This window comes from Marmota flaviventris, chromosome 7 (assembly GCF_047511675.1).
Source record: "Marmota flaviventris isolate mMarFla1 chromosome 7, mMarFla1.hap1, whole genome shotgun sequence".
Classification (NCBI taxonomy): domain Eukaryota; kingdom Metazoa; phylum Chordata; class Mammalia; order Rodentia; family Sciuridae; genus Marmota; species Marmota flaviventris.
The window spans coordinates 94,040,945-94,057,824 of NC_092504.1; the positions used below are offsets into that span (position 1 = coordinate 94,040,945).

General features: G+C 33.1%; 1 protein-coding gene across 1 annotated transcript in view; it reads left to right on the forward strand.

Moving 5' to 3' along the window:
* Positions 1-16,880, forward strand: part of Cenpe (centromere protein E) — an 82,173-nt gene that overhangs the window by 49,546 nt on the left and 15,747 nt on the right. Inside the window, exons 26-35 of the mRNA XM_071614846.1 lie at positions 156-314; positions 496-777; positions 2,188-2,427; positions 3,021-3,179; positions 5,125-5,229; positions 5,913-6,131; positions 8,042-8,239; positions 9,284-9,484; positions 11,809-12,024; positions 14,281-14,466. Coding sequence (XP_071470947.1) covers positions 156-314; positions 496-777; positions 2,188-2,427; positions 3,021-3,179; positions 5,125-5,229; positions 5,913-6,131; positions 8,042-8,239; positions 9,284-9,484; positions 11,809-12,024; positions 14,281-14,466 — 1,965 coding nt within the window. The remainder of the gene's footprint in view (positions 1-155; positions 315-495; positions 778-2,187; positions 2,428-3,020; positions 3,180-5,124; positions 5,230-5,912; positions 6,132-8,041; positions 8,240-9,283; positions 9,485-11,808; positions 12,025-14,280; positions 14,467-16,880) is intronic.

Sequence of the window (16,880 nt, forward strand, 5' to 3'; positions counted from 1 at the left end):
ATCCAGAGCAAGTGTTGACATTCTGAAGTGGCTTAAAGGGTGAAGACTGGGAAGCCTTATAAAGGTTAAGGAGGACTTTTACTTCTTGCCTTCTATCTTACTATAGCATTTTAATTGTGTTATTCTCGATATTTTTTCTTCCTCTAATAATAAAGGACTTAGAGAAACAAGAGGAACTAAGAATCGCTCACATGGATCTGAAAGAGCACCAAGAAACTATTGATAAACTCCAAAGAACTGTTTCTGAAAAAATTGATGAAATATCAAATATGCAAATGAACTTAGAAAATGCAAATGCTGCCATAAAAGCACAGGTATTTTCTTTTAAGTTGTTATTTGAGTAACTAGGAGTTCAAATCAGGTCTTTTGTATAATGAAACAGGACATGAATTAGCCTAAAATTGAAGACAAGATTTATCTACTCAACTTTGAAGCTATTATTTGGGTTTTTATTTATATCTTCAATATCCTAACTTATTGCATGTTTATCTCAAGATCCAAGAACTTCGGGAGAAAGAACATCAACTTCTTAAAGTAAAAAATGACCTGAAGGAAAATGTGTATGAAACAGAGCAACTGAAGAAACAACTGGAAGCTCAGAACTCAACTCTGGAGAGTTTAGAATTAGAGAAGTTAATGTTGACTCAGAAAATAAATGAGAGCCTTGAAAAACTGAAATTTTTTACTGAGGAAAATGATGGCCTAAGAATTGTGGAGGAAACTCTCAAAATGGAACGAGACAAGCTGAGGGAAAGCCTTAGAGAAACAGAAGCAAAAGTAAGTTACACTCATTCTTCTTGCTAGCAAATAAATGTTTTCTTAGAGCAATGAACCTTCTTTGAAACAAGTGGTATTGTTGGCAAGAGCGACATGATAATCTTTTAAGCAGATAATTTAATATTCTTTTTCTTAAAAACTTTAAGTTATATAACCAGCATTTTCTTCATAGATTTTATCCTACATGTATACTGACTCAATTACTTAAATAAATATATACACACAAACATACGTACATATGTACACCACAACACCACAAGGTTGTTCATTGTAGTAGTTTGTAATAAAAATGGGAAACAATTTAAATGTTCCTCCCAAGGAAACTGGGTAAATATGAGCCATATATCAAAATCCTGTTCAGCCCTACAAAAAGTGAAACAGATTTTGACATCCTATTTGGAAGTCCAAGATAACCCTGAAGTGGAGGAATCCAGCTGTTAAATAGTATGTGTAGTTTGTTTACTTCTAAAAGAGGAGTAGAGTGTGGAGAATAAGGACAGTAAGAGAAAGTCTTTAACTTTTGTAACAACAATGTAAATTAAGAAGTAAATGCAATATTATTTTTACTAAGAAAATATATCACTTCACTAAAAAAAGTAGTTAACATTAAGATATGACCTTGTTCTTAAAAGGATCTGAAAAAGCAAGAAGAACTAAGAATTGCTCACATGGATCTGAATGAGCACCAAGAAACTATTAATAAACTCAGGAATTATTTCTGAAAAGACAGATGAAATGGAAAATATGAAAATAGATTTAGAAAATTCAAATGCCAGATTATAAGAAAAGATATTTTGCAGGGGTTTTTGATTGAATATCTGATTTGTTGTGTTTGAAATCTTCAGAATATGAGATGGATTGGCCACATTCAGAAACAGCTTGTCAGTATTTACTAAATGCCATAAGACCCAGTATTTCCACTCCCTGGTTATGTACCTAATAGAAAAGACTAAATAACATCTCTAAAAAGACATTTACAAGAATGTCTGTAGCAGCTTTATCCAAAATGGTGGGAAACTTGAAAACAAATACCTATCATCAGGAGAATACACTGTCTTAGGAAGGTTCAAAAGTAGGTAAAACTGATCAAGTATGATAAAGATCCCAATAGCAATTACCTCTAGGGAAGGGGTTCACAGGCACTTTAGGGAATGCCAGAAGTATTCTCTGACTTGATATGGATTGTAGTTTTATAGGTGTATGCATGTGTCAAGAATAAATGGAACTACAAACATGATTATAGAATACATTTTGTATATTGTACCTCAAAAGAAAATTAATTTTGTGTGGGTTTATGCAGGGTGTTAATGATTATAAAAAGGGGGGGCTATAGTCTTAATTAACTTAGAGACTATTCCTTGTCCTTCCCTAAAAATCTGTAACCTAACATTATATTATGATTATCTTAAGATTCAAAAGCTTAAGGGAAATGAACAGAAACTTTTTAAATTAAAAGAAGATGTCAGTGAGATACAGAAACAACTCAAGGATCAAGGTTTAACTCTGGGTAATTTGGCTCAGAATCTTCAAGATAACTTCGAAGAAATGAAATCTGTAATGAAAGAGAGAGATAAGATAAGAAGATCAGAGGAGATGCTCAAGCTGGAGAGAGACCAACTCAAGGAAAACCTGCAGGATACTATTGCTAAAGTGAGTTGTGCACATTCTTCATGTCCAGTAAGCATATTCTTAAGGCAGAACCTCCCTTCTTTGAAAATAGATGATACTGTTGGTGAGAAGGTTATAATCTTTTAACTTTTTGAAAATTTATCATTATAAACATTGATATAGTAATTCCACTTATATAGATTTATCATACCAACATATTCACACATTGGAATAAAAATATAACAGCATTCACTGCAGCATGGTTTGGGATGATCAAAATCTAAAGGCAATTCAAGTGTTCACCCATAAGGCACTGGCCGAGGGGTTCGTCTGTATAATGAAATACTAAGCCTAGGAAAGAGCACCTTTTGTGTGATACTGATTAGAAAGTATGTTATACTGTTTGGATAATAGGAAAGGAGGAAAGCAAGTGGTACAGGTCAGCAAGGAACAGGACTAAGGTGAGGGAGGTTAGAGACAGGAATTTGTACCTTAAATCTTTCTGTATACTTCGAATTTGGGGGATGGCAGATTGGTTGTTTTTAACTAAGTATGCATTTTTTCAAATTTCATTTAATGATTAAGAAAAGATAACGTTTCTTTATGTCATCACATTTCTCTTTTTTCTAATATAGGATCTGGAGACACAACAGGAACTAAAACTTATTCATATGCATTTGAAAGAACAACAACAAACTATTGAGAAATTCAGAGAGAAAGTTTCAGGAAAGACAACTCAAATTATAAATATTCAAAAAGATTTAGATAAATCAAAAGATGAATTACAGAAAAAGGTATGTTTTTGTGGGGTTTTTTTGGAAGTAACTGTATCCAAAATTACTTGAGAAATGAGAAAATATATAGATATATTGAGCATGCCTAATCCAAAAATCTGAAATCCAGAATGCTCTGAAATCTATACTTTGAGCACTGAGGTAAGCCTCAAAGTTTTCAGATTTTGAATTTTCAAATTAGGGATTCTCAACTGGTAGCAACTATGTAAATATTTCAAAATCAGAAACACTTCAGATGAGGGATACTTAACTTGTATAAATGTACAAATATAACAAGTAGATGCTATTTTCCTTCCATGAAGGAATTCTGTTTGCATTCTAACTTATTTTGTAATTATCTCAAGATCCAAGAACTTCAGGAAAAAGAGCTTCAACTTCTTAAAATGAATAAAGATGTCAATAAAAGTGATAAAAAAATGAATGAAATGGAACATTTGAAGAGGCAAATTGAGGCCCAAAATGTATCTGTGAAAACTGTGGATATGGATAACTTGTGCTCTACTAAGAAACTTCATGAAAATCTTGAAGAAATAAGAACTGTAGCTAAGGAAAGCAATGAGCTAAGGAGGAAAAAGGAGTGTCTCAAAATGGAAAAAGACCAGTTCAGAGAAATCATAAGAAAAATGATAGCTAGAGTGAGTTCTAGTAACTGTAAGAATCAAGCTTTATAAAGGGGTGCCAATATGGGTGTTTTTTCCTTAGAATTTTCTTAATTTTGATACTGGGGATTGAACTTAGAGGCACTAGACCACTGAGCCACATCCCCAGCCCTATTTTGTATTTTGAGACAGGGTCTCATGGAGTTGTTCAGTGCCTCACTGAGGTGCTGAGGCTGGCTTTGAACTCACAATCCTCTTGCCTCAGCCTTCCCAGCTGCTGGGATTATAGGCGTGTGCCACGGTGCCTGGCCTTTTCTTAGAATTTTCTTTGAATACTAAAGATAGTGGGAAAACTTACTATAATTTTCATATCAGTAGGAAACACATTTTTAAAAGAGGCCAAATTGTTTTTCAGAAAACATCACTTTTGATTTTTAAGAAAAAGTTTGTTAAAGCAAAATATTCTTAGTAATATAATTTCTAAAGTTTTGTTTAATAAAAAATAGTATTATTCTAAATAGAAAAAATATTTGAAGGGTTAGATTTGTAAAAGATTAAATATTCCACTTCTCTACCTCTTAATAGGGATCTAGAAATGGTCCATAACTGCTGGTTAGAAGGAAAAAAGAGAAGATGAATATTACAAAGTTTTTCTAGTATGATTATTTGTAGATATTCATATATATTATATAATTAAAAGCCCAACTGAATGCTCTACAAAATAAAGTAGAAAAAATATCATTTGCAATCTCAGCAGAAATATCAGATGCTTAGGAATCGTCTATATATGAGCCATAACTAAATTTATATAATTTTAATTCTTTAGACAAATACTTATTCAACAGATACTCATGCTTCTGGGTACTGTAATGATAACAATAAACAAGTAGGCAAAAAATAATTTTTTGTTTTGTACTTTTTAATGAGAAATGTGGAATGTAAACAAGATCTGAATTTTCAGTTCCCAGTTACGAGAAAGAATATGTGAATAGGGTTTGCGACACAAGGTGGACAGTGGTTTTGCTAGTATGTTTAGTTGGCAGCAATAATTTTAAATACAGAGATTCAGTTTAAGGAACCAAAAGAAATTCTAAAGCCTCATTTTCAACTATGAATAACAAATCCCATCTCCAAATAATATATGGTTCTCCCACTTTTTTTTCCTAATGAGTTCAGGTCACTCACTAAAGATTTAGTACCATTCATTTGATGGATATTTAACATTGTTTTTTGAGTTACAAGTATAATGTTTAATTCCATTATTAAAACTTAATATAGAAATTTAATAAAGTATATGATTATACATTATATGTGAATAGTTATGTCTGATTGTTTCTTTGTACAAGGATCATCAGAATCACAAAGAGGTCATAAAATATGAAAGAAGTTCACTATGTGATGGAGAAGAGCACCATACAGAAAACCTGAGAGAAAAGTGCTTCAGGATAAAAGTAAGTGTTCCCTACACATGCATGTCGGTACTCTTCCAAAGGCTTCCTGAAGCCTAAGATGGAATTTAGAGACTTGTGTGGGATGAGTAGGTAATGCCTGGTCCTTTTCTAAACATTATAACCTAGTATAGGTATGCATGTGTATACCCACCTATGTACATATATAAACAAAACAATCGGAGTTTGTGGTTTTTTAAGGCCTCGAGTGTATACGTGAAAGAGGCCAAGGATTAAATTGTGCAGGTGTTTGAGACAAGGACGATGTAGACGGAGGGAATAATGAACAAAGCTCCTGAGGCAGCCAGCCTGTCTGGTGGGTTCGAGGAGCACCAAGAATGAGGAAAGCTAGTGAGAAGTAAGGTCAGAATTGATGGGGTTTGAGTTCATTCAAATTTCTCTTCAGACTTTCCCAGTACTCGTTCAAATCATGAATATTCAAAAGACTAAATGAGAATGCATCAAAATTAAAACAATGGTTATTTCTGGGTTTGTTATATTGGCCAACTTCTAAAAAATTTTCACTATAATCATATATTATTTCTATAATCCCAAATCAATAATGTTTCCGTTTGTTTAAATGTCTTGATTTATTTCTTTCTTGTAGAAAGTGTTAAAATATAAGTATTCTTACAGCTTTACCAGTGGAACTATTTGTTGTTAAATCAAATGAATTTTAATTTCAGGAGCTGCTGCAGAGATACTCAGAGATGGATAATCATTATGAGTACTTGAATAAATTGTCTTTTGACTTAGAGAAGGAAATTGAAACCCAAAAAGATCTTTCAATTAGAGTAAAAGCAAACCTCTCACTTCCATACCCACAAACAAAACAGATTCAAAAACTTTTTGCTGCAAACCAGAGATGTTCCATGGAATTCCATAGAGTCATAAAGAAACTAAAGGTACCAGTATCTTATTAATACTACTCTAAATTTCAGTTACAAATTTTAATGTACTTAAGTACTGTTTTAGGAGTTGGCATATTTGCTATTTAGGATACTTATTAAATTTAAATATTGTATAGGTCTGAGAACAGTAAGTTTAGGATTTTTAGTGTTTCTAGTATCTACTCATTCAATAAAAACTGAGCTTTGAGGAAAAAAAATGAGCTTTGCCTATGTGCCTAGATACTATCGAGGTACTCAGAAGACAGATGAGTCATATCAAAGATCTCTTAATCTGGTAAGGCAGACATATAAAAAGGTAATGAGTGCAGTGATAGAGGCATATACAGGTTGTATGACATGCCACATGTAAGAATTTTCAGAAGATTAGACTATAGTGGAAGCCAAATTCAAGCAATAAAGTTTGGAGTTTGTTTTGTAGAAGACAGACAGCCAAAAGACAGTTAAAGTAGCAGTAGTAACAGATGAGATTAACATTTAGGTACTTCATTGCAGAATAAAAAAGACATGAATTTGAGGGGGATAAGCTTAGAAGAAGAGAGAAATAAGGGGCAATTACAATGGTCCAGATGAGATAATATGTGTTACTATACTACTAGGGAAAGTTAAATAGGGACTGAGAAGAGATTGAAGAAGCATTTAGCAGCTTGAAATGGTATGTCCAGGTGATTTATAATGGAAATAGGGAGAGAAGTTTGGATGGAGTTCCAAGATTTGTGATTATCCATGTGTGTAAGATAGGATTAACTGAGAAAAGGAAGAGAATCAGGTATGTGATGCTGGAGAGATCAGGTGTTTAGTTTAGATGTTTCAAGGTTAGAATACCTATGAGACATCCAAGAAGAGAAACCATGTAGGCATTTAACTGTGAGTCTGAGGTTTGGCAGGATAAAAGTCAGGAGATTTGGGACTCATCAGCATATAGGTGACAAGAAGTACAGAAAGGTCATCTAGAGAGCATTAAAAAATCACCTGGACATACCATTTCAAGCTGCTAAATGCTTCTTCAATCTCTTCTCAGAAGAATAAAAGCTTTGGAAGAAGACGAGAACCCAGAAAAAGATAAATGTCCAAAAGAGACAGTAATAAAAGGGTGTAACATGTATGTTCAGGTATGAAAAAATCAAAAATTCAGGAGAGAAGCAAACAAAAGTGCTGTCCCTCAAGTCAGTGGAGTGGAGCTCCTCAAAGATAAAGTGGCCAAGAGTGGCAGATACTTATGAAACAAAGGTGTCCCCTCAATTCAATGATAATAGATTTCTTGGTGAACATTGCCAGAGTAATTTTAGTCAAGCGGTTAGGGAAGACACCAGATTATGAGAGGTTAAGGAATTAACAAGTAGGTATCTTTCCTGCCTAGTTAGATGTCTGCCCCTTTACTTCCTGAAAATCCTTCCACAAATCTTGACAAACAGATATCTAGAACTTATTTGTATGACCCATGAATATATGGTATTGAAGCTTAAATGTCTAATGATTCTCAACAAGGAAATCTTGAGGCTTAAAAGACCTTTTTATTGGTTATCCAAGCAAGGTGGGCAGAAGAGGATTTACTTAGATGTTAACTGGGAATCCTTGGTGATTGGCAATTTAACTAACCAAAAAAGGGGCAACAGAAAAAGGATATATACATAAAGAGACCATGTAACATTCTAAATATTTAATTTGAGGTATTTATAAGACACCCTAAGTAGGAGGTCAAAAATATGGAAGTAGAGGTCTGGAAGTTACTCTCCCATGATTCTAAAAAGAGAAATTTGGAGATAGAAGATGGCTGCTCCCTTATTTACTTATCAGAGAATATAAATAAACAAGGTACACCTTCTCACCTCAGTCTCAAAGGTTTGAAACTTACTCTAAACATGAAAAAAATTCATTTTCTGATTTATTTCATTTTTTTCTACAAGTATGTGTTAAGCTATATTACAAAGATGAAAGAAGAACAACATGAATCCATCAATAAATTTGAAATAGCTTTTATTGATGAAGTGGAAAAGCAAAATGAACTCCAAATTAAAATACAACACCTTCAACAGGATTATGACATACCATCCAAAGAATTAAGGCACTCCAAACTGAACCAGAGTTTGGATCTACATATTGAGGTATAATTTATTTTAAATAGATTTAATTAGCCTTATTATCATGTAGAAAAGTACTTTTGCATGTGCTTAAAACTTTTATTTACCAGAAATTAAAAATAGGTTGAAGAATAATAACTAGCCAAACATAAAGACTGCCAAATAATGGACTAGCCTCCTTTCAGACCTTCATAGGCACAGAAAAACAGATTTAACTTTAGTAAATGGGAATCCATGGAATCCTAGAATAAGTTTACAAATACCTTCTAAAACTTCTTACATCTGTTACTGGGGAATCAGAAACCCTTTTATTGCCACAACTCCATGTGTAGTATCTTGCCCTCCCCAGCAATGAGAGGCTGGCATCCCAACACATATGTAAGTCCTGCTGTATGCACTGAAGAGCATTTTATGTGATAATTTGTCCCAGATTGATCATTCTGACAGATTTTAATTCTTAACAGGTAGAATTGTAGTTATGCCACTACCATATCACATATACTACCAAAATTTTATTATGCAAATGACTAGAATAAAGTTTTTGGTTAGAATTATATTTCTTTTTCTTTTTTTTTTTTTTTTTTTTTTAATTTTTTAATTTTCGACAGACACAACATCTTTGTTTGTATGTGGTGCTGAGGATCGAACCCAGGTCGCAGGCATGCCAGGCGAGTGCGCTACCGCTTGAGCCACATCCCCAGCCCAGAATTATATTTCTTAGATTACTTTTTTGTTGTTGTTGTTCCTTTCTATCTTTTTCTTTTGGTACCTGGGATGGAGCCCAGAGGCACTTAACCACTCATCCACATTCCCAGCTCTCTTTATTTTTTTATTTTGAGATAGGATCTCACTAAGTTGCTGAGGATCTAGCTAAATTGCTGAAGCTGGCTTTGAGCCTCCCAAGTTGCTGGGACTACAGGTGTGCACCACAACACCCAGCCTTAGATTACTTTAAAATATTAAGAAGAATCCATGTTTTCCCCTTTTTATAATATTTTTATATTTCATATGATATTTGGATAAAATTTTCCTAATGTTCAGGTGCTAAAGTGCATATTTCTCACACAGGAAATTCTCAAAGATTTCTCAGAAAATGACTTCCCCAGCATAAAGACTGAATTACAAGTATTTAGTAACAGGAAAAAAATGACTCAGGTTTTGGAAGAGTGGTTAAATACTCCTTTTAATATAGAAGAACTTAAAAATAGCATCCAGAAAGAAAATGATAGCATTTGTCAAGTGAATTACTTCTACCATAATAAAATAACTGTAAGTATTAATTTTTATTATGCTACCTCATTCTGTTTACTTTTTCTAACTCATTTCTCAGAGGGCTTAGAGTAAATTAATTTTAAGTATGTTTTCTTTAATTTATTTGCATACATTATGAAAAAAGTTGATTTTGTAAAATGTGTTCTTCCTCTAACATATTATGCTTCTTAAGATAATTAAATGTCAATTTATACTTATAAAGGTAACCCAGCCTTGTGTATAATGTTCAGTTTTCACTCATGAAATTTGGACTCCACAGCTTTTCTTTCTCACTTTCAGTAGGAATTGAACCTTTCTCCAAGTAGCTTCAGCCAAGGTGAGGCCTGAGTCAGTTTCAGGGCTGCAGGCAGCTGTTGTGGTAAAGCCATAGACTAGTTGGCTAGCTGCTTCAGCAGGGCCTCGGGACTTCATGAACTTTACTCCTGTTGGTCTCAGAATTATACATGCTGATCCTGAACTTTGAGGATGAAAAATGTGTCTATTTTTTGTATTAATAAACTTTATTTTTTTAGGCTGGTTTTAATTTTATAACAAAATTAAGCAGAAATTACTGGGAGTTTTTAATGTTAAAGAGTTAGCTTGTTATTTCTTTCAGAGATCATGACTTTGAAGTTGTTTCTAAAAGGTTATCACCAAGCTCAAGGTTATCAAGGTTTCTCCCATGTTATCTTCTGGGATTTTAAAGTTTCATACTTTATATTTAATTCTGTGTTCCATTGTGAGTTACTTTTTATAAAGCTTGTAAGGTCTGTGTCTAGATTCACTTTCTTGCTTGTGGATGTCCCTTTGGTCCAGCACCATTTATTGAAAAGACCATATTTGCTCTATTTATGGCTTTTGCTCTTTTGTCAAAAATGAGTTGACTATAGGTCTATTTCTGTGACCTAACCGCATTGATAGATCTAGTCAGAGTTTTAATTTTTCAGTTCTGCTTTCTGTTTGTTATGATGGACTGGTAACTTCTGAATTCTTTACGTGCTGGACCAGAATCTGCAAAATCGAGATTTTTATCCTTGTTCCCTTCATGATCAGTCCCAATGTACTGATTCATAAGAACCAACAACAGGTTGTTAATTTGTTTTTACTTTTCAGTGATTATTATATTCATAGTGCTCATTGGTATAATCTCTTCCTTACATAATTGGTAAGATATATAGTATCAAAAGACTTCTTGTATGTGTGAAATTAGAGCAAAAAGAATAGATTAAAATGGTAGCTTCCAAGATTGGTTTTGTGTTTCATATGTTTGAATAGTTCTTTTTTGATACTTTAATTTCATCTGGAGACTATATTTAAATCACATTGAAAGAAGGGATGAAAAAATGTTTTCCACGGGTAGTTCCTCCTATTTGTAGAATAACCAGAACGAACAAAACAGTAATAGGCTATTTCAAACAAACTTGATCACAATCAATGGAGAAAGGCATAAAACAAAATAATCTCCCTATAATTCAAAGCTTTTCTTATAATATTGAGGTATCAGATGTAAGTAGCTTAGAAAGTAGGGGTTGCTGCTGTGTCAGCATGAATATGGCTTCTTCTAGCACCCTAAGCGTAGGAGTCAATAACTTTGTAAGATGCAAAGTCAGTAAACCAGAGCCAAAAAGAGTCCAGGATATCAGAAAGAACACAACTAACTTAAGATCCCGTCCTGGCAGAATGACCATAAAACCACAAAGAAGTTATAGAGGAGACCAATAAGACATTCTTGATAAGAGCAAAAAGTATATCCCATAGGAATTAGGAAGTGTTTATTATATGATTAATTTTAGAATTAGCCTTCATTGTAAAAAAGAGTATTGATGACATGTTATTCTCTGCACAGAAATGAAAGATATCCATACTAATTACCAACGGCAGTTATTTTCCCTAAAAATACTGAAGTTTAAAATGAAGCAGGAAAATAGATAACTGTTAAGTTTATTAGGAGTGTTCTGCTGTTAGATGGCACTTAATAGCTCATCATCAACCATAGCATATATAATGATTTTAATCTGCATAATTGGTAAGATATATAGTATCAAAAGACTTCTTGTATGTGTGAAATTAGAGCAAAAAAAAACTAGATTAATATTGTAGCTTCTCTTCATGTGCTAGTACAGATCCAATAAAGCTGGGATTATCTTACTCTCATAATCAACATCCAATATCTATAATTTCAAAAAATATGTGCAAATCACAAAGAATGTTCATTCTTTAAAAGCATTGTTCTAGGGTGTTGGGCGTTCTAAATAATGAATTTCAGCATATGCATTGTACTAGAATTCTAGTGCTTGAATATATAAATCATTTTAGAGCTGTAATGTTTTACTGTTCAATAGGGTATAATAAATGAATCAACAGAGTTCGAGGAAAGAAGTGTAACCCGATCAAAAGAATGGGAACGTGACCTGAAATCAATAAGAGAGAAAAATAAAAAACTGTTTGAAGACTACCAAACTTTGACAGTCTCCCTAACATCTGGTGCCCAGGCTAATTCTATTGTACAAGACAATAAAAATCCTCATGTTACATCAAGAGCTGTACAACCAACAGAGGTATGCAATTTCTTATAAGATATTCTTTAATTTTTAGCTTCATCCTGGAGTCCAGAGCAAAATCATAGTATTGACTACATTTATTAAGGAATATGAACACAATATTTTGTGTGTGTGATAAGCTAGATATTTATATATAGTTCTGGATATCACTCAGCTAAATAATTTTAAGTCTAGAAATTATAAAGATTTACCCTTTGTATTATAAAACAGAGGTAAATCAAAGCTTAATTTGAATACTAAATTCATATACTATAATTTAAGTGATTACCATTTAAATTTTTATTACTATATATTATAAACTTCCTAAATCATCTGACTTTATACTAAACTATAATCTGTCTATATGCAAAACCAATATAAGCTTAGAGAAAAATAACAATTTAGCTTTTTTCTAATTATCATTTCTTTTAATATTGGTTAATATTTCAGTCACAATAAAAAGGGAAGAGGCTAAAATTATAACAGAATAATTATACATATCAACTTGTGTCTAAGAGTCAGTAGATTATTTGAATAATCTGTTACATTATTACTTAACCTTAGGAGTTGTTAAACATCAGAAAACATGCTACCTTATTTTATTAACACACAAATGATTTAGTGGGGATTCTACGAGTAAATTACAATTTATCATTTTTACCAGTATATATACTTGTAATGAAATGTCAGCCACTACTTTAATAATTAATTACCAGTGGAAACTAGAAGATCACTAGTTTGCAGTTTTTTGATTTGGTGATCTTAAGAGAATTGTCATCTGATAGCCATAGAATAGAGCAAAGATGAAACCCATTTACCAAAGCAATAATTTAAAGAAGCAGAAAGAAATTCTGTCTTTGGTGACCCAAGAAAACACTCTAATAGATAAGAAAACATATGCTATTATAATTAGACAGTTATGCAGGAATATACAAGTATAGAGGTGGAACAGAACTGAGTTCAGAAGCCCACCCCATTAAGCCTTAAGAATTATATATATACACATATACACACACACACATACACACACACACACACACACACACACACACACAATTATGGTAATGTTCAACTCTACAGGGAAAAATTGTTTACTTATAATTTGAAACAACAAACTAGTCATCTGGAAAAGAAATAAGACTCACTAAACAAAAAATAAATTCTAGGTGGACCATAAAGCAACAGACATTTCACAGACAGTAAAAAAATGTGTGTACATGTGAATAATCTGATAAACGTGAAAAAAAATTCAGGTATTTAAGTTTATCCTAAGATAATTTATACTTGTGAAAAACTGGAAATAACCTCAATCTTCATTTGTGGTGACCGAATAAATAATTTATGATATTTCCATGAAATCGGATGCTATGTATCCATAAAAACAAAAATGGAAGACATTTATATATATTGATAATAGAAAGATCAAAAATATACTGGATTAAAAACAGAACTTTATGTTTAGTATATAGTGTATGAGTAACTATTTTTATAAACTATTCACATATGCTTAGATGCTTAGAGAAAATTCCTGGGAAAGTACACTTGAAAAATTTAGCAGTCATTGCCTCAGGATCAACTGGGATCTGAGGTGGAAACTACCTTTTCATCATGTACCTTTGAATTTTCCCCGTGTTTACCTTTTTCAATTTCAAAACTAATTAACAAAAGTAAAGGAAAAGGTATTATGTACATTACTTAGAAAGTCAGTTAACAAATATATTTCTGATAGTGTTAATTTAAATTGAGTGCTTCTTTAATGTGCTTAGCACTCAACTAACCAGTAAATAACATCAACACTGTGCTGTTTTCACATTCATGGTTTAAGAATTTGTTGACAGATTATATGATTTAAATTTTTGTCATTTTTAAATCCAAAAATCAGTTACTTCCAAATGAAAGCAATACATGTCTATAGATTGAGTGGTATTTGGCCTCTCTTCTATCCTTTATGAATGCAGTTCATGAAAAATTATCAATACATAAATATAATCTTTTGTCTCAAATTTACGTTGTGCATCTCTGTCTTTAAAATAGACCTTATGAGTCAGGCACAGTGGCGAACACCTGTAATCCCAGCAGTTTAGGAGGCTAAGGCAGTAGGATCGCAAATTCAGAGCCAGCCTCAGCAATTTAGCAAGGCCCTAAGCAACTCAGCAAGACCCTGTCTCAATAAAAAGGACTGGGGATGTGGCTCTGTGGTTAAGCACCCTTGGGTTCAATCCCTGGTACCAAAAAAAAAAAAAAAACCTAATGAATATATGCTTTCTCTAACAGAGAATTCAGGAACTGGAAAATTCCTTGCGTGAAGCTAAAGAAAGTGCTGTACATAAGGAAAGCAAGATAATAAAGATGCAGAAAGAACTTGAAATGACCAATAACATTATAGCAAAACTTCAAGCCAAAATTAATGAATCAAATAAATGTCTTGAAAAAACAAAAGAAATGATGCAAGCACTTCAGGTAACTTAACCTCATTTTATTAGTAAATGCTATCATTTTACTTTAACTGTTAAATTTGACAAATAATTTGATGCTCTGTTCTCCCAGTCTCACCACAACTTCCTATGACATATATATGTCTGAAGTTCATTATTCAATCTTTAAAAGAAGGAACAACTTAGAAATGAAATGCAAGAGTATCTTTTTATTGTTGTTCTTTTTAAATATACATGACAGTAGAGTGTATTTTGACATATTGTACATACATGGAGTATAATTTATTCTAATTAGGATCCCGTTCTTGTGGTTGCACATGGTGTGGAGTTACACTGGCCATTTATTCCTATATGAACATAGGAAACTTATGTCTAATTCATTCCACTGTCTTTCCTATTCCCATCTCCCCTCCCTTCCCTTCATTCCCCTTTGTCTGATCCAACAAACTTCTATTCTTTCCTCCTCCGCTTATTGTGTTAGCATCTGCGTATCTTTTTTTTTTTTTTAAAGAGAGAGAGAGAAATTTTTAATATTTATTTTTTAGTTTTCGGCGGACACAACATCTTTGTTTGTATGTGGTGCTAAGGATCAAACCTGGGCCGCATGCATGCCAGGCGAGCGCGCTACCGCTTGAGCCACATCCTCAGCCCAGCATCTGCATATCTGAGAGAACATTTGGCCTTTAGTTTTTTGGGATTGGCTTATTTCACTTAACATGACAGTCTCCAGTTCCATCCATTTACCAGCAAATGTCAGAATAATTTCATTCTTTCTTATGACTGAGTAATGTTCCATTGTGTGTATATGCCACATTTTCTTTATCTATTGTCTGTTGAAGGGCACCTAGGTTGGTACCACAGTTTAGTTATTGTGAATTGAGCTTCTGTAAACATTGATTTGGCCACATCATTGTAATATGCATTTTTAAATCCCTTGGGTATACAATGGTTCCATTCCAAGTGTTTTTAGGAATAGGAGTATATTTTCATGTAAAATATTGGTTATTTTTGTCATGCTAGAAAAGCAATTTTTAAAGATACGTCAACATTCTTTATACTTGAAAATGTACATTTTTTATTTTTCAAAAGTGGTGTGCTTCTTATCTAAATATATAACACCATAATAAATGTATAAAGACCAGTAGATTAAGTATGTTTTCATTTTTTTCTACTTGCTGTTCTTATTACTGAGAACCACCTGGTGTCCTGTGGGCTAAATCAGGCCAATTTTCTTTGGAAAGAATGGTGGTTTAAATGTTTTTGAACTTCAGTATCCTTGAAGTCACACCCCTATTCATCATTTCCTTATCACTCCCTTTTGTTTTGCTCCAACCACTTTTCATAATTCTTTTCCTCAAGTCTGAAACTGATAGCATAGAAGTGTGTTTCTGCTTCAGTGTCTCTTCAGCCCCACTAAAATTAAGAACAAGTCAAAAATGCCTTCTCTTTTCATGGTTACCATTCTTCTAAAAAGTCTGATCCATTCATTGAGACATGAGCAGATAAACTAGAGATAAAAGTTTGAGAGTAAATTTTTAATATTACAAATTAAACAATCACATTTTATTCATTCAATTAAGTATTTGCTGAGCACCAACTATGTGGCAACAGAGGAGTCCAGAATATAAGTCAGAGAACTTGCTTTCTGGTATGGGGAGACAGAAAATTAATTGATTTTAAAATGTAAATATATGATATAAAAATGGACTGATGTGGCTTAGTGGTACCATTGTGGTACCATGGGTTCAATCCCTGGTACCACAAAATAAAAGGGAACAACTTGAATGTTTGCCAACAGAGAAAACGTTAGATTATAATATACTCTCATACTAGAATACATTAGGTAAGTGGAGGGAAACAGTGAGTTAGACTGTTGGCCTGAGAAGTAGGTAAAGCCCACCACTGCATGCAGAGAGCAGTCTTATGAGTAATAGGTAACAAGTAGGAAAAAGGTCTGTGAACTGTTTGTTGGTGTGGTGTACCCAAAGACAGAAGGCTATATGCTTTGCTCACAGTGGACAGGAGGGAGAAAAAAAAATTTTTAAATCCCTGGATTGTTTGTTACAACAAATACATTTTGCTTTTATAAATGGGAAGAAATATATAAATATATGATTAAAAAGTATAATAGAAAAAAAATGAGTCAGACAAGGAGTATGTGGGTTCTGGGTAAAGGTGGGCATGTGCAAGCAAAGAGATGATTTTTATAGAGAGAGAGTTAAGAAAAGTCAACAGTAAGATGATCTAAAGGAAGTGCTGGGGCAAACTGTGACTAGAAAAGAGTCTTCCAGGCAAAGGAAATAGCAAATGCACAGACCCAGAAACAAATATTCTAGACAGGTTTGAGAAACAAGAAAGTCACTATATTCAGAGTAGAGTGAAGACGGGTGGAAAATAAGGCAAGAAGCTGCAGTGAAACAGATCATAAAGGGTCTTGAG